At 50.7% G+C, this 26,728-nt stretch overlaps 2 protein-coding genes and 1 pseudogene across 2 annotated transcripts; 2 read left to right on the top strand and 1 right to left on the bottom strand.

The window, feature by feature from the left end:
• Positions 1-3,668: 3,668 nt before the first annotated feature.
• On the bottom strand, positions 3,669-7,989 carry Kdm3 (Lysine demethylase 3). The gene is made up of 8 exons (XM_003747037.1): positions 7,982-7,989; positions 6,468-7,356; positions 5,896-6,345; positions 5,615-5,773; positions 4,824-5,520; positions 4,425-4,666; positions 3,998-4,303; positions 3,669-3,886 (listed from the first exon to the last, which is right to left on the bottom strand). The coding sequence occupies exons 1-8, from the start codon at positions 7,987-7,989 to the stop codon at positions 3,779-3,781; spliced, it is 2,859 nt and encodes a 952-aa protein (XP_003747085.1). The 3' UTR covers positions 3,669-3,778.
• A 3,973-nt stretch (positions 7,990-11,962) lies between these two features.
• Positions 11,963-15,205, top strand: m-cup (ankyrin repeat protein mann-cup). The gene has a single exon (XM_003747036.2). The coding sequence runs from the start codon at positions 12,238-12,240 to the stop codon at positions 14,164-14,166; it is 1,929 nt and encodes a 642-aa protein (XP_003747084.1). The 5' UTR covers positions 11,963-12,237; the 3' UTR covers positions 14,167-15,205.
• A 2,985-nt stretch (positions 15,206-18,190) lies between these two features.
• Positions 18,191-21,363, top strand: LOC108864723 (protein fem-1 homolog A-B-like; annotated as a pseudogene).
• The last annotated feature ends 5,365 nt before the right edge of the window (positions 21,364-26,728 follow it).

Below are 26,728 nucleotides of genomic sequence, written 5' to 3'. Positions count from 1 at the left end.
CAAGCAACAACGAGGACCTCGCCACTCTGCCGCCGCCAACGCCGCTGACGATACAGCAGCGCACACTCTTGGGGAGAGGGCACTGAAATTATAAACAACCGACTGGCCGACTTGAATCAATTCGTGATTTGCGATATCGATCGGTGTGCGAAGAAGTTGAACCCGTCTGGCATGGTGGGATGCTCAAGAGCCGTATCTTCGGGGAATTTTCCGTACGATCGAGACCTCGCTATCGGTATTGTATCCGTGTACAGGGTAGGGGGGCAATTGTAAGGCATGAGCGGACTCTGTAAAAAAATGAGAGTGTGTTGGATTCGGAGATGAGAATGATGATCTTTGCTGGGTATTCCAGCGCGACCGGGTAGTCCCTCCTATTTTTTCCCTACCGGCCTTCCTAGGTTCTCTGAGTTTTGCTTCGGAAACGCTAAATGAGACCGCGTGGGCGAATCTCCCCAATGAGAGAAGGTTTCGACATATCGCTACCACAGTACCTATGTGGATTGGACGTCTGATGACTGACTGATAAGTCTCACCGTCGGGCAAACTCTGACCTGCCTGAAATCTACCTTGAATATCATCCATGTTTCTTTGACGATTCCCTCACGCAGGGACTTTCGAATCAACGCCCATCGTCCCGACCGATGGAGGTACATTCCGGAAAAATGCCGAGATCGGACATTCCGATTGCATTGTCTTGAAGGCGCATCCATCCGCGAATCAGATCTAGTCTCGTGCGATTTGATCATCGGTCAAGTTCGGCTCTCGTCCGTGCACAGCCTCGAGAGACAAGGGGAAAATATAGATGGTGAAGTGTTGGGCAGGAGCCCAAAAGTTCGGATAAGAGGCAGGATGAAGCGCCCTGGGTCTGGGGAGGCCTCGTTGAGAGCCTGAGCATCACATGGACCTGGAGAAAAAACGCAGATGGCCGGGAGCGTGACAGCGCTGTTCCCGCCCTCAGCGGGGATGTTTCGCGAGTACAGAGGTCTTTGAGACGGGGCATGTTCATTCATCTCATTTATTGAATTAAATCTCGACCTGCCTAATTTTCCTTCTTCTTATTCTCATGGTCAGCGAACCGTAACGGGGAATATAGGAAAATATCCAAAACCCGTCTAGTGAATCTTCCCGGCCTCCAGAAGCTGAAGGGATCACCGAACACAAATCTTGAGGATGCGCAAAAGAATACGCCTCAGCGAAGTCTGTCGTTCCACGAGGAAGGGGAGCTTGAGGCATGAGCTAATAATGATGGCGCGACTTCATGCGGCCTATGCTCCAGCCAGATGGAGGCCCCTTTGGCAATGAAGTAATCGCGGAATGAAGTAATCGCTAAGGAAGATCCCTCGTAGAGACTTCTTCGAGCTTCCAAAAGGCATTGTAGGAAAGTAGGAGCACTCAGCAGGTTGAGTGGACACCGTTGGGTAGGAGCATCAGAGTGAATCCCAACGTCAGACTGATGAAATCGCATAACGATTTCATATCAAGTGTAGCGTCAGAGCCAAGGCTTAACCCGAAGTTCTCCCTCACGAAAATTCGAGGCTCATTCATTCTAGACGACAAGACGAGGGAGGTCTGCATCAGATGTCTCCGCACTCTCCGGCAACTCTTCCCGAGCCTGTGACCGCTCCACACCATGATGAGGAATTCCAACAACTGACTCGACTGATCCATTGCATTGAATAAAGCTGAACCTTCCTGAGACCCCTGGCATGCAGCCTTGAAGGGAATGGTAGTCGTCAGTAAGAGGAAGTATACTATGTGGAGCATGATGATAGGGAGGCCAAAAGATTCGCTCAGACCATCGCACGTCAACGCTATCTGACGACGAATCCCGCCATTGTCCTTGGAGTTCACCCTGATCAAGAGTCCGTCGATACGATCCGCCTCGCTTCCGATCTGCATCGCTATTTCGATGTGTATGAAGGTTTTCAGGAGAACGAGTCTATACTCAGACATCATTCCCGTCACCCAGGTGGCTTTTGCGACATCAATCATCGGCGGGAGGATGGCGAGTACCGCGTAGTAGCTCACAGTTTCCATCGCACACAGAAGGATTGTGATAGCGACCATCGTCGAGCCATAACTGAACACTTTAGGCTTCCGGAGAGTACCTGCTCGTAGCCTCCACACGTAAATCAGGAAGCAGTGTAGACACCTTAGCGCGTAAGTTGCACGTGACACATGCGTCAAGACGTCAGCATCGTGGCTCCTGCTATGGATGAGGCAAATTCTTAAGACGGCCGCTTGGACGAAACATTGGAGGAAACAACATCTCAAAAATAAACGAACCCCTCTGCGGCGAACAGTGACCCCTAGTAGGGCTGGGATCAAAAAGAGGAGAATATCTGCCGCAGAGGGGCGAGGTCGTGGTGTTCCGCGGATCAGGTTGCCGAAATCTTGCGAATTGATGTGTTCCACCTCGGATTGCATCGCTATCTCACCAGCACAGGGCAGAGGCTCCAGCTGGTGCGATCCCCATGGTTCTTCTTTACGCAGACCAGGAGCTGAGGAGATCGTGCTGCGGATTGTGTAACCGATACAGCGTTCGGAACGGAATATCCAAAAACCAATCGTTGATGCTAATCAGAGGTTCGCGTCCATACACTCGAGAGACGCTGTCTCTCGGCGAAGCGAGGGACGTCTCCAAAAGCATCACGACCATCAACGTGAGGAGACATGTCGAATCGATTGGCGCCCGACCGATCGGGATTCTCCGAATACCCATGTCAGACTTGAAGTGTTCTGTGGCAATCCCTTGTGGCCCCCGACGCTACTCGTTTGCGGGCGACCCCTTTCTCCTTCACGTTAGATGTCGATCCCTCTTAAAGGCTTCGTCCCCCATGAGGCACTCACCTGTCGAGCGTGATGGAGCTAGCCGACCGCGTACGTACCTTGAGCGGGTTCGTGGCACGGAGGCTAGAGACAATGCCTCGCTCTTAACGGCGGAATTCATGGTCGTCAATTATTGTCCTGACTCAGACTTGTGGAGCACGAAGCTCGGCTGGTGTATGTCTCCAAGGATTCGTATCGAGGGAGCTTATCAGCTTTTCGCAGACATTCGGTGTTCGCTAAGGAGTATTCGACGTATATTTGGCGGGGAAAATAATACTAGGAGATATGGGATTTTGCGAAGCTTCTCGGCTAGGAAAAATTCTGAACGAGGGGCATTCAGGGAACATCATGGGTTAAGAGGAAGCGGCTCGTTCCGATAGATATCGAGACCTGAGAAGGACAGACATCCAGAAATCGTTTACGGAATTTCTGATTCCGAATGAATAATTTATTCAAAGTAGTTTGCAACTCCTCCGAAGTTCATCTTCTCGATGGATAAGTGATGATAAAAGGCGAATAGAAAATCATATTTACAGACAATCTGCGCTCGTGCTCTTCAGAATCCTTGTTCGCCTCCCCATAGTCACCGCGTGGCTTGCGGCAAAATCATAACATCAGGTATAGAAGATTGCTACTTACAAAAAAATTGAGATCGATTAATTTGTTGTATGTATTTGCGGTCGTTATCGTATTCTTCGTCGTCTGCGAAAACGCAACAAGGGATATCCGAAGAGGAGCATTCTGACCGTGTGATCTCATCTCATGATTCCATAAATATTACACACCTTCAGAGGACTCTACAGATGCAGACTCCTCCAACCTGCGCCGGTAGAGCGCATCTGCGACCGAAGGAGCTACATAGATCCACTAATTACACATCTCTGCATCCTCAAGCTGTACGTTATTCTCCAGTATGTACAAATGCCTTAATCTCTCAGATTACGGCGTTCTACAACGTAGCGTCACAATCGTCGTTGACCAGTCTCGACACTGCATCGCTTCCCCCGATAAGTGAACAAACGGCATCTTTCACAGCATGATAGACCACGTTTTTGATCTGGAGAAGGGAAACGGTTCGATAAGAAGCGCCTTTAAATATTTATGATGTTTTATCGTGTTGTATAGTGTTATCTAGTGAGACATCCTTCAGAAGAGCCCCGAAGCTTACCTGGAGTTTATCCTCGTGGTTCGTGTGCGAATCGGATAGAAAGCGGAATTCGTTCGTGAGTCTCAGACAATGCGCCAGATTCTCGGGAGAAACGAAGTCCTCGGCCACTTTAATACAAGAGTGAAGGTTCCGCACTTGGTGGGGGGCCCCCGCGGGTATGAAGACCGTGTCGCCCAAACACTGAGCGATCGCGTATCCCTCAACTCCATATTCTTTCCACAATCTCTTCCGGAGCTCCCGATCGAGATACCAGAGTTGATCGTGGATAGGGTCTGAGTTCGTTTCTAATCTGTTCCCCTTTTCCACCTTCAAGAGGAGAAAGATGAAGATACATGATCAATGCAAGCGGATCCAAAGTGAGGGCTCCGAAGGAAGACTCCCCTCCAAAATGATGATACTACTCTCCATGGTCACTCTCTGTACTCACCGTGACTTTCCGGAGCAATTGACGGATGGGCTCCGCGTCTTGCGCATCGAATATATGCCACACGGCACCCACTCTGGCACCTTGTTCGCGAACTCGCTTCATCTGTATGGCGTCGCAGCCAGCTTCTTCCACAGCGTTTAATGCCTCTTCAATATGGCGTTGACAATTCCCATCTCTTGGAATCCCGACGTAAACCATGACGTTGGCCGCGTCGCTCATATCGAGATGCAAATTTGTGGTCCCTGGAAATCAGTCACGATTTATTCGAAATCAAATCGGTACATCAATCGTGACTCGAGGGACTTCCTTTCCGATCGTGGAATTTCCCACGATGATACCGAAAAGGGAGACCAGGGGGCTCCACCATAGAAATTTCATAATGAAAGGCCTAAGCCTCACCTTTAGTGGGGAAGAGTGCGGATCCGTATGCGTTGTACATTTTCGGGCCGAGATCCGGGGGAACGAAACAATCTGGCAGTCTGTTTGCGAGATTCAAAGCACCTTCTCGCAGAGTATACATTGGGAGAGGGAGAGCCTTCATGAGGTCTGCGTAACGCGTGGGAAGAACTTCACTGAAGTTCTCGTCCGGCGGCCAGTCTTTGAGTTTCAACAACATGTGGTCGCCGTCACGGTCTTTCATCCGCTTCGCGAAACACTCGAATCCTTCCCAGAATTTCTTCATTGGAATGAACTTGCCCAGGTCGGAGCCCGTTTTGCAATCCACCAATGAGCTTTTCTGCTCTCCAAAATCCCTAAGAAATGCGTCTGGGTGCCAAAGATTCATATCTAGAACCTCAGATACGTGGGCCACCATGATCGGCTGACCGCGGTTCCACTGCTCTTGGAACAATTCGACATTTGACTTGTTGGTTGCTTCGAGCAATAGTAGGAGTTTGCCTTTACACAGCCACTTATGTGGCGCCGTGTATTGCGAGGAGCTTTCCATTTTGTGCGAAAAACGTAGAGCCAGAGCCTGATGACGACTACTTGATACTGGCAAACGGCACGGCCTTCGGGTCAATTCTAATGTGTTTTTTACAGTATCGAATACGATTGAATCCCACGGTTGGGAATGCGAAGAATCGGTTTCCTCGACCTGGAATAAGTCGTCGTGCTTAATTTCACTTCTCGATAGTCTTGTAGTCATTGGCTGCAAGTCAAAATCTATCGCTGCGAGGCGGGATACATACTTTCACTCGCGAAACAATATTTTCCTGACGTGTTGCAATGTCTGCGAGAAAGTCGAGCGAGCTTTCTGATTTGATTTGTTTCGTTGGGTCGGATTTTCTTAAATTGCGACCATGGGTCGTGCGTTTAGGCCCAGTGGAGTGCAGTAATGATTTCAGCGTCTGGAATCAAAGAGCAGGAAATTTTACGAAAGCACGAATTATGCCGCCTACGCGATACGGTATATCTGAACGGATGAATACCGCGTCCTTCCTGCGTGAAGGAACCGAGTCGTGGTACTCACGTTGCTAGCACACTTGTGAGCGGTGACGGCACGCTTCACAGCTTTCTCGTATTCCAAGTCGGGAAGCGAAGCACAGCTGCATTTTGAAGGAATATTCCTTTCCCGGCGAATCTCATGCTGGCGCGCATTGAGCTCCTGGAGGAGATTGCCGGGAATGATCTGAGTCATCATCAAGCTCCGTGGCTCATGTGGACGCATCGATTTCGGGTTGCCACAGAAGAGCCAACGGAATTCGTCCTTGATCGGGTCGGTGTTTTTAGCCATGACTTTTCTATCCATTCGACTTCTGAAGCAGTCTGTGCATGATACGAATCCGCAGTGACCGCAAGTCCAATGGAGATTGAAAATAGTCGTGGAGCAAACGTCGCACATCTCTCGGACGCCGTAGACCTTTTTCCAACGTATCCGTTTGCCGACGGGCATATCCTTCGGTAGAAAGCTTTTGAATTGCTGGAACGAAGGAAAAAGTGACGGAGTAGGTTCTGTGAGTTCCCGGAGGGCGAGCATTTCAAAGGGGGGAACTCGATCCGAGCGGGCTGGAGAACGACCGGAAAACATGGCGGACCACATACCTCTATGACATCCATCTCCTGCTTGACGATACCGCAGAGTATATCGCCGACATTCGTCAATACCATTCTCGCCGTCTTCAAGTCCATTGGGGCGGATTTCATCTGGTTATTTGGCACAGATTCGCGTAATACCGTAGTCCATATTCGAATGTCACTCTCTGTGGCGTCGTCCGAATCGGTGAAACCCTCAGCTTGCACCATATCTCCGACAAAGCGTAACTTCCGGAATTCGTTGAAGCGACACTCGTTGTTCTCGTCAGTCATCGAACGGCACGAAATGCACTTGGCAAACTTCTTAGAGGAAACATCCAGAAGACCGAAACAAGGCCCGTCTTGAATGAAGGGTTTTCCAGAAGCCTTACGATCCGCCCACGGATCGTAGGGTTTCTCCCTGACGGGTCGGCGCGTGACCTCTTCGGCATGAATGCCCTCGGCGAACTTCACGAGAGCATTTGGGTCGACCGATTTCTTCCGACGTCCTCGTTTTTTCGGTTGTACAAGAACCTGCTCTCTTGAGAAATTCAATTGATTGTGCTTATCTAATTGATTCGCGGGGGCTTGGGCTATCGGCTGCTCCTCGTGAACGTTCTTGTCCGAGTCGATACTCAGGCTCCTCTTGACACGATCGGGACGTCCATTGAGAGTTTCTCCATTCGTCACCGAAATGTTGTTACTGTCATCATGGCCGTTCGAGTAGTTGACGACGCCATAATCGATCGCGCCATTGAGGGTGCAAGCCCCCGCGTAGACCTGAGATTGATCCGCATAATTGACTGGATGAGCAGCAACTGGGAGCGTTGCAGCCAAATTGGGATGGGTGTGGTACATCGGATTAGGTATGAGTCCCTGCTCGATGAGGTGTTGCTGATCTTTGTACGAGTTGTCTCCTCTGAAAATCGAGGAATATATTTATAGAAAAGAGGATTGCATGAGGGATCTGCCAATGTATGCGCCGGGGAGATGAAACCGCTCCCTTCGACAGGAAACTTGATATTCCTCGAGGAACGAAAACAAGCGTCCTCCTTTCGGAGGCCCTTCGCAGATCCGGGCAGCATTCCCTCAGATCAAACGCTATCCATCTCTCCACCGATTGGGATGTGCGGTCGTAGAGCGCTCTATGCGGCCGGTGTGATACCTCCAGATCCAATGTAGGTAGGCGGCTCTCTGCAATGAGTATTATCGCCTGGCGAGCGGACACTCATCGCTCGAAGTCCTTTCGTGGGAGAGGGAACTCCATGTCGGAATCGATCGGGGAGTTTCCGGAGGTACCGCAGAACACTGAACTCATCGAAATCTATATCTATCTTATTCGAGTCGAGATACGTGGATCGGAGCAAACGGTTCGGATTCGCGTGAGTCTCACGATCCTCAAAAATTGGGAATTCCTCGGAAGATACTTCAGCGCTCCGGATCCGGTAAATTGACAAATGATGTACAACTGCCTAAGTACGATCATCCAAGTTCTGAGCTAGAAATGCTCCGCTGCCTATCGGAGAAAGCAAGAAATAACTCACCCGCACATCTTTCCAATTACATAGTCGCTGGTCGGTTGCAAGTCCATCAGATTGAGCGAATCACAAGATTCTTCGCATCTGAAAAAAAGTCCCCTCGCTCAGTCGTCTCGTCTGGGATTTCGCGCGTATTCGGTAGTCATCGGAAAGCTCGTGAGCGGGGGGCGAGCTGAGTCGGGATCCTAGGTATTCCTTAAACATTGATAGAGCGGGACGGGCACAGGCGATCGTCCCGCCGTCCGTAGCGCATGCCTTCACGGGGAGACTCAGGGAGCGCAGCGGCTCCGCTGAACGCGTAATTGACGAGGGGCGCGATAAAATCAAACACCGAGGGGCATACAAAAGGTTCTCAGAGAATCAGAAGGCTCCAGGAGCTAGGCAGGTGTCGTTACGGCGGTGAATCCCGTGGACGGAATTCCCGCGACCGACGCTTAGAACACATTTTCAAATGGGAATTCTTCGGACGAAATACGCCTTCGGCAGACGCAAGCGCCCGCGGAGCGCTACCGAAAAGAATATCGAAGACACTGGGCATAACGAGCACCGCAAGCATTATTACGACATTGAGGAGACGGTCAACCTTCAGTTCAAACAAACACTGCATTCCACAAGGAAGTAGCCGCAGATACAGAGCATAAGGAACGTAGTTCAAGAGTCTCGCTGCTTTGAAAGCTTCTAACGGCTCGTTCGTTATTCTCCAAACTATCCCACGATGAGAAGGTGACCACAGCGAATGGATCCCAGCCCCTCAAAATACTTCCGATCCGACCGTATATCAACAGAAGAAGTCGTAGAAGGACAACCCATTGATATATGTCCTGTGGACTCACCTCGAAGCTGGAGACGATCGCCTCACTTCTTCATGACCAAGAAGAAGCTCTCTCGGGGCAGAACTCCGGCAAGTCTATACGAAAACCTTGTAAAACACTCAGATCTAAGCTCACAGCGAAAACACCACCAAAATACGATAGCTGTTATTTACGGTGGGTTGGACTTTACCATACGGCTAAACGAAATAGTCACGTACTTCGGGATGATTCACCGATAAGCGTCATCAATGCGCATATTTCTCTGAGAGGCTCCATTTCCTCGAATTTAGGATGTATCAATTAGTTGCGGGGGCTAATCTCGGCAATGGTCCTGTATTCTCCGATTCCAGAGACGGAGCTCCCCAGACTGCAGCGACCCCTGGTGCTCAAAATCGGAACCACTCGAAGGTAACAACGCGCTCTCCCCACCCCACAAACACCAAGTGTCAACACAGTGCGATCCATTCGGCGCGGCGCGGCTAGCTTGACTCACATACCGCGAAAGGCAGCATCGGAACTTTGAGATCACCCTGTTTTTTTCGTTTCGGGAGCTCCAACATTTAGTTCGACGTGCGTACTTCTGCGGACCCTGTCTTCGAGGATTTAGATGGAGGCTCTAGAAGGATTTCATTGACGTTCCTTCCGAATGAAAGTTCCTCGAGTAGATGTGTATCGAGAAGGGACGTGGGACTCTTCGTACCCCAAGACATCGGTTCGGAAGTCATCGAAGTGCATGTACTCGATATCGAAGTGTTAACACGGCGGTTTCTTGCGCTTTTCGAAGACGATCCGTCGAGGAGACCACTCGATGCGGTAACGCGTAGGAGCGGGAGATTCCGTCGGTCTCGCTTTCTGAACAGCATGAGGCATGATTCGTGGATTAAACTCCCCGTCGCAAAGAGGGTTCCGGGAACTTCAATTCGGTCAGCCTTCAAGCACGCCGGTGCATTTATTCGCTACGCTGATGTCAATGGCTAGTGTGTCCCGTCAGCACAAGTCTCCTCTTGAAGTCTCCTGCCGTGGAGTCTCGTTTCTGACGCCAGGATCAGCGGTCTCATTCGGTATCGGATCTGCGGAGTCTCCGACGTAGCACCCCCGTTGGCGATCCGACGTCAATGCACGTTGCTGCAAGCGCGACGATTCACTCGACCACCATGTGCGTTTTCTGTATGCCAGTTATGCGGCGCGCTCCTCGCTATCAGCGCCTCGGAGGAAAACTTCACCCGCAGCGAAATACGGTAGAAGAAGATTCGGTTCCAGCATAACTTCCTGAGAAATGGAGGAAACAAACATTCCCGTTTCGGAGCAGCCGAGTATTCAGTTTCGCGCTAATTATCCGCTTCGGTAAACGAGGGAGAGCTGGGAGCTTCCCGATTAAAAGTGTTCACATCCTTGTAATTTCCATCGGCGTGGGATGTCCCGGAGTCGGGGAGAGATGATAGAGTCTGCGGAATGCCGCGTATTCCCCGGTAGACCCCGCGGAAGAATCCGAGCCCCGCTCGTGGTGCAATGCTTACATGAAGAAACCAAGAAACTATTTCGGACTGGACTACAAAGCCGAGGTTTAACGTCCCGGGTACTGTTATTCACATTGCCTCCGAGTACGGATCCTCGAAGCAGATGTACCCAGGAGGATCAAGGCCGAGTACCTCCATATTTTTCCTTGCAGCAGGGATCGAACCCACACCGTCTCCCGCGCGAGCGGAGTGGTTGCGGCTATGCACGTTTGCGCGAGAAGTGACGAACGCGCTAACCACTCGACCACCGGTCGGTACATGAAGAAACCAATCGAACAATTATTGAGCTCGACAGAATATCGCTCGTCATTACAGAAAACTAAGGATCGCGATCCGCCGATTTTCGGATCGACGCAATGTTTTCTGATGAAGCGCCGATTGCGAGACACGGATCTCGATGTGAGAACATCATGTTTTGTAGACGTTTCTTCGACGAGCCGAGATTGACACGTTTCTGGACTCCGGACATCTAAGTAATGATGATTTTTCTGCTTTACAACAGCTTTGCAATTTTTTGGTCATAATGTCAGAACTTTCAGAAAAGTTCCCGATCATTCAAATCGACAGAAGCCAATACACTTCGAGGATCAGGCGGCCAGTACGTTAGATTGCGAGTGCCCTGAGCGTTCGTAAATCAGGATCCGATTCCGTTTCTTGTCTCGATAAACCCCTCCATTGTTGCGTCGGACAAAAATAGATAAGTCGTATATCCGTGGGCGACCTTCACACGGAAGCGGCCGGAGACCTCGACCGCACTGTCAAGAATCATTGGTCCTTGACCAATTGATCAAAAGGAAAGTACCTTTCTTTTAGCCGATGCCTTTACTTTTTCGGAGAAGATGAACCAGGCTTCAGGGTACCTCGAACCGCTGTAGCACCCTGCCCCTGATCGATCGAGTCTATCCAAGTATCCAGCCTCTCGCCGGAGTCCGTCAAGTGCTTTTCCGTGAGCGCGTCGGGTGAAATGAGACGCGATATCCGGCTCACCAGCATTGAATCAAGCCAGGCGAAACGGAAGAGTCCCTCCGATAAGTTGCATCCATTGAGATGGAACTGTTGGCCCAGAGAAACGATAAGGAAGCTCCGTCATGTGTTCTCCCTCCTGGCCGAACTCGAGGTGATTCACCTCAGGCGAAAACTTCACGCGATATTGTCCTCGAATAATCTAGCTGTTGGCGATATCCTCAACTTTTCTAGAACATTCGGACGTTCGGATATCCCGTATTCGCATCTCAGAGTTATCTTTTCTTTCGGACGAAACGAGCCGCGGCCCGCTCCCCTGACCCGATGAACTGGTTCTTGGCCAAATGCGCAAAAAGCAGAAGGTATCGAAACCCGGGGCCTCGGAATGCCGGAGATTTTGCCTGTCACCCGAGATAGACATTGATCTGACTTTCTCTATCACTCGGAAGCTCATTCTCGAGATACCTCCAAAAGAAAATCTGGCATGTCACAATGTCGCCTGCATGATATCCACGAGAGGGTCGCACCATTCAAATATGCCGCCATCGACTGCTGTGTGCACGTCCGTCGAGAAATAATCTCGATGTTTCGACGACATGTCCGATGCATGCCCTCAAATTTTGCTTCCCCGCACGTGGATGCGAAACGTGGCCTTTCGGAAAATAATTCGAGCGGAGTTTGGAGGAATCGAACCGAAATTCGACGCTGGAACTGAACGCTACATCTAGCCCTCACCGTTGTGCTGCGCTCCTTCTTCTTCACTCCAGCAGTGGCAGCGGCCGAGCAACACCAGCAGCAGGATCATCGTTAGTCGTCGCTCAGTCAGTCACTACTACGAGGGAGGTTGGGCTGCATAGTGAGACGAGCGAGGTGATAACGTTCAGTGCTCCAGAGCTTGAGATCTAGCGTGACAGCGTGAGGTCGGGGGTGTTCTACTGATGAGCGCCGTGCTCATATCGCTCTGGTCGTCATGATGTGGCGAAAAAGATGCGACGGCTCCCAAATACGGGATCAGCTCTTCAAGGACCTAATTGACTTTATACTGAGAGCAAACACATCGGACGATCTCCTCCGAGACCCAACCGGGAGCAGACTTGAGAACCTTACGCCATCTGACCGAGCTGAGATCGTCGACCGTGTACGTAACGGATGTACGCCATTGTTCCTCGCGGCCAAGAGGGGCCTTGTGAATATCGCCATCTACCTCGTGGACAAATGCAACGCTAACATCGAGAAGAAAGGAGTGTACGAGGTGCAACTCGACCATACGATCCACTATGTTACTCCCCTCTGGTGTGCGGCCGTTGTCGGTCAGCTTGCAGTGTGTGAGGCTCTCGTCCAAAGAGGGGCGGACGTCAACACAGTCTCCGACACGGGCTCTACCGCTATTCGCTCCGCGTGCTATATGTCCAACAAGCCCGTTGTGGAGTATTTGGTTGCGCAGGGAGCCGACGTGAATCGGGCGAACAACAACGGGGGTACATGTCTCATCAATTCTGTCCAGGCGTTGGATTTGTGCAGGTTCCTCATTGAGAAAGGAGCCAATGTGAACGCTCGCGACTCGCAGTTCAAAACTGCTCTGCACTACGCAGTTCAGGAACTCCGATTCGAAACCGTTAAGTTACTCTTGAAGCACGGAGCCGATCATAAGGCTCAGAGCAAGCACGGTGACGACGCTCTCCAAGCAGCCTGCCTCAAGGGCTGCGAAGAGATCGCGAATTATCTCATGGATAACTTGGATTATTCGCCCGAGCGGATCGCCGACGCATACGAGCTGCTCGGAGCGACGTTCGCCGTCGAGAACCACGACATAGGGAAAGCAATCGATTATTGGAAGAGAGCTATCCTATATCGTCAAGAAAAAGGCATCGGGAAGGACATCGATTATCCCACCCATTCCGTCTATATGGGTGTCAAGCCATTCAGAACAATCGAGGAGGTGGACGAGTTGGCCGTCAACTTGGACAAGATCCGAATCCACAGCCTCATGATCAACGAGCGCGTTCTAGGCAAAAGCCATAAAGACACCATATATAGGCTCATGTATCGCGGTGCTGCATTCGCTGACCGATTGATGTATGAACGCTGTATCGACCTGTGGAAGTACGTGATCGACATCCGACTGCTCAAGGATTCCGTGCTCCACCATGACACCTGCGTGGCTTTTGAAACCCTTGTGATTATTCTTTTCGATCGATACGACGACATGAGCGAGAAAGCGAACGCCGACTGGTCGGCGAGTTTGAACGACGCTCTTTTCCTATTGGAAAAATGCATTGATTCGTTCCCGAAGGCCATAGAACAGCTGAAGACAATCCCGACCTTTCGGCGCCACGAAGAGAACTGGGATCGTTTACTGCAGTCCCTTGTGCATCTCCTACATTTGGCCGTCATCGTGAAGAAAACTCCGGACGAAGCCTCGAAACTCAGGGTATGTCTCAAACGTTTGAACTGGATTGCGCCGAGAACTGTCAAAGGCAACTCGCTCCTGCATCTAGCCGCTGGCCGCGTCGACGGCATCAATCGACGGAATCCTCAGGTGTTCGGCGGAAGGCAAATTTTCCCGGATCCTGTCACGACGAGCGCCCTGCTGGAAACGGGCGCTGCCGTTGAAGCGACGAACCAGGACGGCTCGACGGCGTTGCATGTGGCTTCTTTGAGAATTAACTACCGACAGGACGTCGTGGAGTTGCTGCTGGGGAAAGGAGCCCACATTGACCGGACAAACCGTCAAGGAAACACACCGTATCGTATGCTCAACGGAAATCAAGAATGCAAGATCAACGTCACCAATTTGATAACTCTCAAATGTCTTGCCGCTACCAAGGTGAAATCACTGAAAATCAGATACGAGAAGCAGGTTCCGAATAGTTTGATTCCATTTGTCAGAATGCATTGAGTAGTTGTCCCAGGTTTGTGGTGAAACTAGGGGAGACGAAAGGATCTCGACCGACAGTAGCACGAGAGGCTGCGAGTGAGAGTGAATGGTGATGAATGTGTACAGAGAGTACCTACTGCAAGAGCCTTCGATTGGTTGGGCTGCGCGGTGATCGTTTGATATATACCTGTGATAGATTCTTTCGGGGAAGTCGGATACCGCGAATCCTGTGTCGAAAGAAGTATTTCCAAATTATCCGAGTCTCCGCCGTGAATGATCGCCGAATTTTTTTTTCTCATCTTCTCATCCAATGGTCGACTTCAAGTTCTTTTTTCGAGAGCTCGCTCTCCCTCTCTCTTGGAATCGAGCATGCTCGTCTGTCATTCGTTCACGTGCCCATCGATCGGTACGACGATGAATCTATCGATTAGTTTCCATCGAGTCAGTATTTTCGAAGTTGGAATTTAGCGACCCGCGGTCATATGTATGCATAAGCTTTTATCTCGAGTGGTGGCGAGTGTTGACAATGCGTCGACGCTTCCCTTGTGAGCGAGTAGTCGTCGTCGTTTCATGGACTGTGCGGAGAGGTTTTACGCTCCTTTATCGGGTTTTTGCTTATCGATCAACCCCCTGGAATCAAAGGATGATTTGTCGGCTGTTTTTCCTCACTAGTTCGTGGAATGTTTCATCGCAGTCATATTATGGTTTAGCAGGCGAGAGTCGGGGATTCCCCCGTCGCCAGGCTTGTAGTGTCCCTCCTTTATTGATTTTCGGATATGAGCATATTCATACGGTCGCAGATTCACGACACATAGCTGACATTGAATGGTGCTCAGGAAACTGGCGAGCACGTTGATCGGATGTCAAGAGTCTTCCGGATCAGCCTGAGTGTGAACCGGCGGATTATGTGCGCATTCCATATATACCTTGGAGATTTGTTGCTTCCGGAGAGCGAGTCTGTAAAAATGACGAGAACGATACAACCAAACCGTGCACTGTGTAAAAACAAGGCAAAATAATCACTAGTGTCGATGAATAAACTCTGTCTTCGGAACGGAAACTTCAACGTCGTCCTTTATATAGGTCCGTTATTACCATACCTCCAAAAGTTACTACAATCATATTCGACGTCGGGATCTTGGGAAATTATGTTCGGGTCTCGAATGCTTATCGACATTCCAGCAGCGATTCTCTCGCCTGACCGCGTACCGTCAAACAGACCCAGTCCCGTGCACCGGGTATTCCAGCGTCTCCGAGATCCCACGACGAGAGCCATATTCTCGAAACACCGATGGGTGAAAACTCCGCTGAATCTAAAGGAGCCGGATCCGAATTCCCGACCCCCCAGCTCTGATTTCGACTTTGCGGCTGATTCGGTTCTCGGGTCCGAGCGATCGGGTCGGGCGGTGAGGAATTCTCGACAATGGGGCAGTAGTTTTGCTTTCTGTCCAGAGTGGGATCTCGTTGTTCTGGAATCCATCGCCATCACTTACGCTCTCATTCGGATTCGATTATTTTCGGTTCCAGTCTAGTTGACTGGTCATTCGCTTCCATAGATCTGCCATCAAACCCACTGACCGAGCAGCACTCCGGTTCCCGTTCGTGTAATAACCATCCGATGCGTTCCCCTTACCGTGTCGATTCCTCCATCAGCATGAGACCAGACGGCATGCTTTTTGGAAAAGTTCTAATCGGTCGTGACCATTATATTCGATGGAGCCAAGTGGGACGCTCCGGAATTGTATGTTTGACCCGATCCGTGGAGAGGTTGGCCGGCTGCTTGGCTATAACAACACTTCCTGGCGGTTCCGCATAATTCTCTGGCTCTCAGTAAGCGATGTTCTTCCATATCCAGGGAGATATCTTTCCGTTTTGTGAGAATTCAAACGTCGGTACGCGGATGCTTGAGTTTTATGATTCGATATTTTTCCAATAGAGCTTTGGCTTTGGCTCTCGCTGAGTTTAGATAATCGAGTTGTTTACGTTTTTGTGCCCGCGAAGTGTAAGATGAGACCAGAATCTAAATCAAATCATGGCAACAGTCGCTCCAATGAGAGGGCACAGCGATACGAGGGGAGCCGTAAGCGACATGAAATGAAGTAATACAGGTTCGACGCTGACGCTTGCTTGGATGACCCATTTTTAGTGTGGTTTCACGGGGCTACCGCTGTAGTGGCCGCCGCCACCGCCTTCACTTCCGCATCGCGCTGTTTCCCTGCGAAAATCGGTCGGATCAAGAGCACCAATGCCGTTTCCCTCTTTGACTCATCGGAATCGCCAGCTGTCCTGGAAACACTGAAACGCAGTATTTCACCGATTCTTTTCTCAGGCGATCTAGCGTGAACGATGGTGAAAAGTCCTCTCATGGCACCGGGCACGACCGAAACTCATGCGAATGAAAGCGAATATCATCACAGCAACGCCATGACTTGAGCAGGCACAAAAAACATGAGGATAAAGCTCCCGCGTTAGATAATGATGACATTGTTCCAGCTTGAGGAGCTACGGAGACGAACACGGTCAGAAAAAAAAGAGTCGCGGCGACAGTTTCGTCCTTGGACCCAAGGCAGCGAACAGCGCCAGAAGTTATTCTGTTCTCCGGCGTTGGCGGTGCGCTAGCGGGACAGTCGTTTGGCCGCAGACCGCCATCATGAGTCATCGCAGCTACCGCTCCGACGCGCGCTTCGAGCGATGCCCTGAAAATTCGAGATCCCAAGTCACTAGGCCACCGGAGCCGCTGTCGTCATTGTGAAATCGAGTGCTTCGAAACTGTTTTTGACGTGTCGCCAAACAGCGAGAAGTACTGTTCTGCGCTCGATCGCGTCCCATTATCAGCGCTCGATCGTCTCATTATCAGTGCTGCCCGTGTCAGTGGCCTCGTTAAGGCTCGGCGACGGCGTTGGTGTGAGCATCGAGATTGATTCCGCGATTCCCGCTCACGGCATACTTCCAACTCGGAGCGATTACGTTTGGCCGGCCGTGATGATTCTCCCTCACGAAAACGCGTCGAGTTTATTTCCCTCGAGTGATCGGGAGGGATCTCTCCGAGACATGCTGTTCTATTTCCGTGCTGCGACAGAGCTCGTTCGTCTCTCGGCGGCCTCTTCCAGCACATCGGAACCTTAGGGGGGCAGGGAGAAATTCGTTCACGATAAAATCAACGGACTTGATCGTTATCGCTCGCAGCCTTCCATCGAGACTCAGGGGCCGATATTGTTCTACTATCGCACCAGAATCTCTGCTGCAACGATGCGGATAAGTCGGTCGCGAATAATTTCTTTTTCCCATCCCAAGGTCGTGGGACGACTCGTGCATGTATCGAGGGATGTCAGCGTTGAACACGCCACACATGATGATGCGCCGAACAGCATCGAGGCATGATCATCCAGTTTCCCGCTTCACCGAATTTTTCGAATTTGCAAGTCAGGCGCCTCTGCATTATACGTTACAGCCTGACGACGCCGTGGAAACGTACTACTATAGATCCATGCCATGCGACAAATATTCCCCTTCCAGAAACGAGCGGAGATTCGGTGTATCAAACGCGCGATTCCAAGAATTTTTATTCACCCCGCCTCAGCGGTGCAACTTCCGGTCGAACGAGAGGGACGCTATCGAGTTTGATCTGATGAGTTCCATATTATGATATGGAATCTTATGATTAGGATATCACGATATATAGCCTTTGTTTCACCTTCCGAAACTCTACACTCTGTAACAAACTAGGCCTCATTTGGTAACACCTGGTCGATGGTGTTCAGAGTAATGACCGCAGCTGAACCAATGACCACCGGAAAGAGCGGGTAGCCTCATGACTCATGAGGAAGTCCCTGGGAACGGACAGGCATTGTCAAAACGGAATCACACGCGTCGCAATCTCACTCCAGAGGGAATTCTGTGTGATGCCACGCGGGAGAACGAATAATTCTACCAGAATTCGATGAAGTCCTCGAGAGCAGAGAGGGGATCGAGCTTTCTTCAACGATTCCCGACTACGCTGCGCTGGTTTATCCCTCCCGCGTGGGAAGACTAACGCTCGCTTGACATGGCGAAGATCGAAGGTAAAGCGATGTAAAATTCAGGGCAAGTCACGCGAATCGGGCCTCTCGCTGCCGGAAGTCATTCGCATCGGATTATATCCGATTGATGGCTCGATTCCGATGCCGCCCGATTCCGATGGAGGCTTCGGAATGATTTTTCCAGATCAAGCGATTGACCTGAATGGGTCAGACTAGATATGGCGGGAGAATTCGCTCCGGATGAAGCCTCCATCAATCCGACACGCTTTATTTTCTTCCGTCGCTGATTGCGAATGCTGACAAGTCGGCGGAACGTTGTAGCGGGATTCTTGTCCGAGCTTAAACCGAAAGTTGCTTGATTGAAGCTCCCCGACCTTAGAGCACTCACGAAGTCCCCCTTGCCAGAATTATTCCCAGGGTTCAGCGTCCCGCAGGTTTAAGACAGTATTCTTTCTGCGAGAGAACACGAATCTCGGAGAGAGACTTCGTCGCACGCTCAGCAACCGCCGGGCTTTCTCCGTTGCCGCCGTCTTAGAGATGCTTTGTTCGTCACACCGATGTTTTGCGGAAAACTCCCGTACGACGTGAAACGAAACATGGTCAACATGACACGATCATTGTCGCGCAGTCGAGGGGAGAGCGAGACTTGCACTGTTCGAGCGTGTAAAAAGAACGTTCTACGCGCTGACTCCTCTCCGCGGGTTACACTCCGTGGGAGAAGCCACTCGTGTAAGGAGAAGCGGACAATGAGAACCCTGTAATCAAAGGAATGGCAGGGTCTCGGTCTTGATTCAATCAGCGGGCGTATGCTCATTTCCGAACTGTCTATGGAAGCAAAATCTCGGGAAGCGGCCCGGGAGTTTCGTTCCACAATTTACTCATGGGGAATATTCATTTTACTTTATTACAATTTTCAATTATGAATCATCGCTCGAATATTTTCGAAAATGTGGCTCTCAGTTCTGGGTCCAGTGGTTTCGTCTTGATCGGTAATCGGAGACGACTCGAATCTAACACAGAAAGTACGGACTGAAATGGAAGAGCCTGATACCCAATCAGAAACATTTCTCAACATGAAGGCGGGCGACCGAGAGATAATAAGTCGATAATCGAGTGACGGAACTTCTCATCACACACAATTTTCATTTTGTATAAGGTTTCCTTTCTCAACTCTCACGAGTTCTCCGAAGTAATCGATGCACGAGAAAGAGAACGACGGGGGGAGTCGAAGTTGGAAATCAGAAACAGAATATTTGAGCAATATTGCCGTCCGAGACGGGTTTTCCATTCCGACGAATCCTTAAGTAGAATCTCAAGGTACTCATCGCAAGCGAGTAAACTCATCCAAGTCAGCAGTACCGGAACGGAATGCGTGTCGGTCAGGGGAGCCGTCGAGTACGGGAGCGTCTTTCTCAGATCGCAGGACACAGGAGCTCTGCTCTGCTTGCTCTGCATCTCGAGCTTTTCAGGTCGATACCTGGTTCCCGAACCTTCCGGCTCTAATGCCGAGCGTTTTTGCTCTTCTTAGTAGTCGGGATCGATTGCCTCGCGACTGAGAAAGCCCGTGTTCGAGCGCTGTGGCTCCACGGTGACGAAAGCCGATATTCGGAGTGTGTTTGAATCTCAATCCACGTTTCGGTTCGGGGGCCAGCCTGCTCAGCATCCGATTTCAAATCTCGGCGGAGCTCGCGCCGTATCTGCTCTTTCGACGTATTTCCCGTACTCCAGTGGATAAACTCAGCTTTCAGCCTTTGGATCCGATACGGCTAATCTCGAGTTGGCTCCACCGTATCACAAATATCCACCATGACGCTTTTCCATTTCCTTGATTCCGCCTGGCTGAGCAGAGAGCACGCGTCCGAACAAAATCTGGGCCAGCTCCCCAAGCTCCATGGAAAATTTTCAAATCTCGACAACTGTCCCGACGAAATGACTCGGAGTTCCCGCAACACTAGTGCGGGAACGGTCTTTTTAGATCCAGCCGAATACGCCGGATCCAGAGATCCCGCCTGTAGCGAATCTGCACGTATCGATACTTCGAAAAAACTGCTCAAACTCACGTCAACAAATTCGAAACATGTGTCCGGATGTCAATGAGCGAGCTATCCGCGCGAGCCCACGGAACCGCTTGTCATGCGGCGGAATCAGCTATTCAAAGTTTTGATTGAATTCGGAACAATCGGACGATCTTCTCGGAGATGCCAATCTCGGAAGTCTAGCGTCGCCGGACTGTGAAGATCTCGGCAAGCGCGTTAGTGACGGATTTACGTCATTATTTCTCGCTGCTAAGAGGGGGCTCCTGAATATCGAGATATATCTCCTGGACAAATGCGATGCAGACATCGAGGAGAGAGCGTATCCCGGGTGGAAACGCGATAGAAACGTCCCCTCTGTGATTCGTCTCTTGTGTGCAGCCGTCACCTGTCATGTCTCAGTATGTGGGGCTCTCGTCGAAAGAGGGGCCGAATTCAACACAGTACCCGACACGGGCTTCACTGCTATTCTATCTGCGAGCCATAGTTTGTCCAACTCGCTTGTTTTGACGTATTGGGCTCCGAAGGGGGCCAACGTCAACCACGCGAACCGTACGGGGAACACATGCCTAATCAATTCTGTCCAGTCAGCGTCGCTTTTGCGGGATCCTCATCAGGAACGAATCGAACGTGAACGCCCGCGACCCGCAGTCCATCTTCACACCACGCAGTCCAGGAAATCCGATTCGAAACCGCCGTGTTACTCCTGGAGCACGGGGCCATTCATGAGGCCCAGGACAGAGACGGTGACGGCGCTCCTCAAGCAGCCTACCTCAAGGGCTGCGAAGAGATCGCGGAATACCTTATGGATGACCTGGATTTTGGAGCTTTTTTGAGCGAAGTTCGTCTTAGAGAACCACGACATAGGGAAAGCCATCGATTACTGGAAGAAAGCTATTCTATATCATCAAGAATAAGGCATCGGGATGGAGTTCGATTATCCCACTCGTTCCGTTTGAATGGGTGCCAAGCCATTCAGAACAATCGTTGAGGTGGACGAGTCAGCCAACGACTTGGACAAGATCCGGATCTATAGCCTCTTGATAAACGAGCGCGTTCTAGGCAAAAGCCATAAAGACACCATTCGAAGGCTCATCTACCATGAAGCTGCATTCGCTAATCGATCGATGCATGGAGGCTGTAGGGGCCTCAAAAAGAGTACATGATCGACTGTTCAAGAATTCGATGCTCAACCACCTTGGGGAGTTTCGGAACCCTTGTGATCACTTTTTTCGATGGATCTGTACGACGACATGAGCGAGGAAGCGGACGGCGAATACGAGAGACGTTTGACGATTCGAAGAAGGAGAGCTGTCGCCAAGGAGTCGAAAAAAAATTGTCCGAAGAAACTTCGCTCCTACAATCAGCTGTCGGGTGTTTCGACGACGTGGATGACCGCGATCTTCAGGCGTTCGGCGGAAGGCAGCTTCCCCAGGATTCTGTCACGACGAGCGCTTTGTCTTGACAGTCAAGGAACTACAGCGTATCGTAAGCTCGACGGAATCAGGGATGCGAGATAAGGTCTGATTTCATTACTTCTAAATGTTTTGCCCTCATTAAGATCAAATCACACAGAATCGGCTACGATGAGCAGCTCTCGGAAGTTCTGATTCCGTTGATTCTCCGTTCTGATATCCGGGATGCTTGAGTGCCTTCCCTAATTAGTGGTGAAATCGAGAAATTCGGAATCACCTCGATCTACTTGTCCGAATAATAGACAGCACTCATATATTGTTCAGATGGATTTTTCCGAGGGAGCCGGATATCCGTAGGGGGTAATTCCCAGCTATGAGATCCTTCATCATGAGAGCGAAGGACCGTTGCTTCTCTGCATCGAGGTTTGTGGGATTACAACGTCATCTTGCAAAACAAGGGGGATCACAGCTGAACTCCCCATACCTGTTTTAAGCTCGCTGCTCGACTGGGCGGGTCGATTTGTTTTGGTACGTTGCTTGATCATAAGGTCCGACAGAAAGTAACATGATATGTAGGGGGTTATAGGGGGGCGGGGACGAGTCAGAACGGAAATGTTTTAACTGGAAAATACCGAGCGTGGAAAAGATGGGCGCTGTGTGAACGCGCCAGTTTTAGCGATCGTCCATCGATATCCCACAAGACCTCTGTCTCAGCGTCTGCAGTATTGTAAGGCTCCACTTTGACGGATTCTGGAGTCAACGAAACAGTAGGCTGGTAACGACGCTCGTGTCTCTCGAGGGTTTCGCTCATGACCTCTGGAAACGATCGCCTCAGACTTTGCCAGTCGCTGATAGCCACTCTATGGCTTCATGAAACACCGTGGTTTTGTGCAGCGTTCCCTGTAGCCCCGACAGAGCGCTGGATCTCCAGGTCTGTACCTATGTGCCACTCATGATCTATTGCATATTCGGGAACGGCGATATTCCTGGCTCCGCGATCTTCCGAAGTCCCCTATCTTTCCCCGCAGGTCTCCGGTATTTCTCCGCACTTGTTCACCTATTTTGGGTTAGTGTCTCTGGCATATTTTGTTGACATGCAAGCATTTGTGGAAAGTCATCTTCCTAGATAGAGACGCCGTTAGCTCACCCGGACTGGCTGCCCTCAGGTCCATTCTTAATCCGGGAACCGCTTCAGGCTCGACTTATCTCCGAGTCATCACCGTCTAATCAAGATAGTACCGACGCTCCCAACTTCGTCGGCGAGCATCATCCCGAAACGGTTTCTACTCCTCATGCTGGTGCCCGTCAATGTGTAGGGGGGGAAGCTCATCGATTAGGGTCCAGAGATAAGTCATTTCGATCTACAGCTGGCACCCCTTCTGGCCCCGATCTCAGCTTCCCGATCGTGCGTGTTCGGACGACATTTTTGATCAGGTACCGCTCGATCGCTGCAAGGATAGGTTAAGCGATTGACTTCTTGAGATTCTCGTGAGATAGCATCAATAGACAAGAAATCGCATCTCCCGGCTTTCAATAGATTTTTTTGGCAAGTTCTTTGGTCATTTCAACGCTTCGGACTGTGGTTATATACGGGAGAGCAGTGTTTCTAGACACGGGGAGCCCTCGCCCCGAATGGGAACCGACGGGAGGTGGGGACAGCTTGATTCCTCTGAGAAGCACTGAAGTTGAGCGAAACGGAGAGTCCCCGTTGTGCCCCTGCTGTTGACGAAATACGAAACGATAGAGTATGAGAATCGGTATCGGGTGCTGCTCGGAGGAGATGCGATGCTCTGAGGGATCCGCCCACACGAAACCGACCGCTGCACTGAATCAATTCGATACAACGGCTGTCACCGATGATTGTCCGACCCGGATTCTTTCCGGATTCCCGGTTCCCAAAAGCTCCTTCAGAGATTCGATGCAGGGCACATATGAAACTGGGAGGACTGATCGAGCGAGATTGAGGTGATGATCTCCGCTGAGCGATCGAAATTCGTCTTCTGTCTCAGATTTCTCTGTTCTCGGGCTTCTCCGACAAGATTCGTCAAGGATATCCTCCGTTGACCTTGGAGCGTTTCGGGCTAGAAGTCCATATGTCCGCGGCGGCCTGTAACGACCCGACGATTAGAACGAAATGGACGCTGCCGGCGCATTCGGTGTCCGACAAACACCCTGTGAGCATCCTAAAAAAAGAACCACTCAGCGCAGACTCGATACTAGTGCGTTGTTGATCCCGATAGCCGCATGATCGACGTCTGGGAAGTCGTCTCGAACAGGTTCCGCCTGACAATAGACCGACCGAGATGCTCATCCGTTTTTCCGTTTTCGCCGCTCGAGCGGAGCCTATGGAGTTGTTCTCGATTCGGTGTCGTGAACGGCGGGAAGCGCGCGAATTTTCTCAGCCGTCGCGAAGGCTTTATGCGTATGTATTCCCCTCAGCTAGCCGATGGCATCAGGGAGCCGACTCCGTGAACTTACTTCAATGGAGAAATCCTATGCTATAGTTTTTTAAGCCAATTGCGGAAGTCAACGAGAATCGCTGATTTTTTCTCGCATGTGACGCTGCGTCAAGCTAAAGGTCGGGCAAACAAACTCTGACTGAGATCACCTCGCATTTCGGTCGGCTGCGGCAGCCGGAATTCATTGTCCAGAGACTAGGTGGATGCGCCTGCATGTCCATGACTGATTCACTCCCGACGCTTCCCGACTCCTCAAGATTTTCCGTGAGGGTCACTCGTGTTCTCTCTTGACGTTCCAGCTCCAGACTCAAATCCGGAATCCTCGCGAGATTCCCCAATAACTTGGAGCTGCTCCGAAATTTGCAGCACTCATTTCTTTCGGGATATACGTGGACATTACAGTCCGACACGCTTAGAGTAGCAGAAGGAAAGAGCTTAAGAATCGCTGTTTCAGACTGTTGATCTCCGGAGACATGTTTGTACGATGGAGGTCGAGGTACTTGAAGACAGCAGGGCAAGATCGGTATCTACAAAGAACCCGAAAACGATGACTTTCCTCGTCGCTCGGTCAGATTCGCTCCACCCGGGGGCTGAACCAGACCGTAACGTATCCTCTGGACAATACGAAGGGATGTCGCGCCATTCCGAACAAGGTATACTCGAGTCGCTAAGCTTCGGGAAAAAACACTGCGATGCGTAGCTGAAGAAGAGTGGTGTTTCGCCGAGCTGATAGACCTCCCATCTCAAAATTACTCAAAGACAAACGATTCGGTCGAACAAATGATCGCGAGAAAACGCTCATCACCGAAAGCGGAGCGAACCGGTAAACGCCAGAGATAGTATCGATACGGTAGGGTTTTCCGGAGATAACGAGATTTCTCTTTCGAAATCCCCTTAGAGCGCGACGACGTTCCAACTGCTTTCACACCTGCCAGCGTGATCGCGGTCTCTATTTATCAGATTGACGTGAGAGGCGTATTCAATCATCAATTCGAAACTCTTCGTCATCGAGTAGTTTGTCTCGAACGGTATATTCAAGTGATCAAAGAATCAGCGATCTTGAGCAAACCGTAATGTTGTGTATAACCGACATCTGAACAGTTCTGGGATTCTCAATTATGCTCCCGCCTATCAGAGAAATCTCCAGGATCGGGATAATTCCAGTCAAGATGCGCATTTCACGGACTGCGTCGTCGGAATACGACGGGCTTCGTCCGCAATGTTGGTCCGATCCGCGCTCCAAACCTTATTTGAGATGGTGAACTTTGAATTCAGAGTGACATGGGAAGGCTAGCTGAGTCAGTAGCCGAGCCGAAAGCAATATCGTCGTCATCATCGCCCAACAATTCTGATGCCGTCTGCTGCGCTGTTCATAACGGCGATGCTTGTGGAAAGCAACGGTCAATGAGCTTCCTGGTAGCCAAATTCCGTCTGAAGGACCGGGCGTTAACGACTCCATGATTAGCGGCGACTCCCGTTTTCTGAGCGGATCAGGGAGTCAGTGTGATTTCAAGTATGCCACGCGGTGGATCTTCCCATAGCGCATCGCATCGTACGTCACTGCAGTTTGTAGATCAGACTTGTGAGGCTGGGATGATCCCGGAGTTGACCTTTCCAACGCTCTCCTGACGCGAGATGAGTGAGATTCCCCGGCGAATCGCTCAAATGAAGCTCTGGAACGTTTCATTCGATTGTCGGGGCGCGTTCCGGCTTTTGTGCCCAAGAATAAGGTCACTTTAAGGTCACTTGGAGACCTATCCGATCTCTCGATCGTCCCAGCTAACGCGATTCAGCTTCAGAATATGATTCATCGAAAAATCAGGCTCTTCACTCAGCGCTCGACTGCACGGGAGGGACAGTGGAACGTATCTCCAACCCTCAACCCATCCTAGGTTTCATCTTTCGCCGATAGATCTGCTTCGGGCTCTAGAGGACCAGTCCGATTCCACGATCCGTGTTCAGGCAAAATACAGTAGAACCTCCTCATAACGGACCCGGATGCAGCGGATTATCGGTCACGACGGACCGACTTCTCGCTCCCTGACAAGCCTATGGACTTTCCGAGAGAACGGACCTAATTTCAGGCCTTGGTCCAATCTTGTCCCATGCTTACAAAATCGGTCTTAACGGGTCTATCCTGGCCAATGATAAATTCGGAAACGATGGCCTGTTGGACGAATCGAAAGGTTTCTCGCCACTAAGACGGATTCCCGCGCTGAGATTTCGTCGATTGCTCCGAGTTCGCGGATGCCGATAGTCGGAAGTTCCGGCTGGAGTTCATGCCTCAGATTAGGCCGGAACAGTTTTTTCACTGAAAACTTTTTTTCATTGCTCCGACTCACGGTATTTGTCCCTCTCTAAAGACAGTTCCTTCAATCGATTAGACATCTCCGCTTGCCTCCCTTTCGGACGAATTCGACACCGCAAGGCTCCGAGATGGCTCTCCGAGAACTGTTATGCCGTCACACCAGACACCCCTTATCAAGGGACAGAAGTGTAGAGGACATCGATCTTTCCCGAAAACTGATGCCCAGCCACACGATTCGCTGTTTACATCCCACAGGAATCGAATATCTCTCAAGTATGCCACGAGTACGTCCTCCGCGGAATTGTTTGGAAGGCTACCATCAGGAAAACGTTCAGCATGACTCAGCCCG

The sequence above is a fragment of the Galendromus occidentalis genome, unplaced genomic scaffold (genome assembly GCF_000255335.2).
Source record: "Galendromus occidentalis unplaced genomic scaffold, Mocc_1.1 scf7180000077511, whole genome shotgun sequence".
Lineage (NCBI taxonomy): Eukaryota > Metazoa > Arthropoda > Arachnida > Mesostigmata > Phytoseiidae > Galendromus > Galendromus occidentalis.
This window is presented reverse-complemented; position numbering and strand designations above follow the sequence as displayed.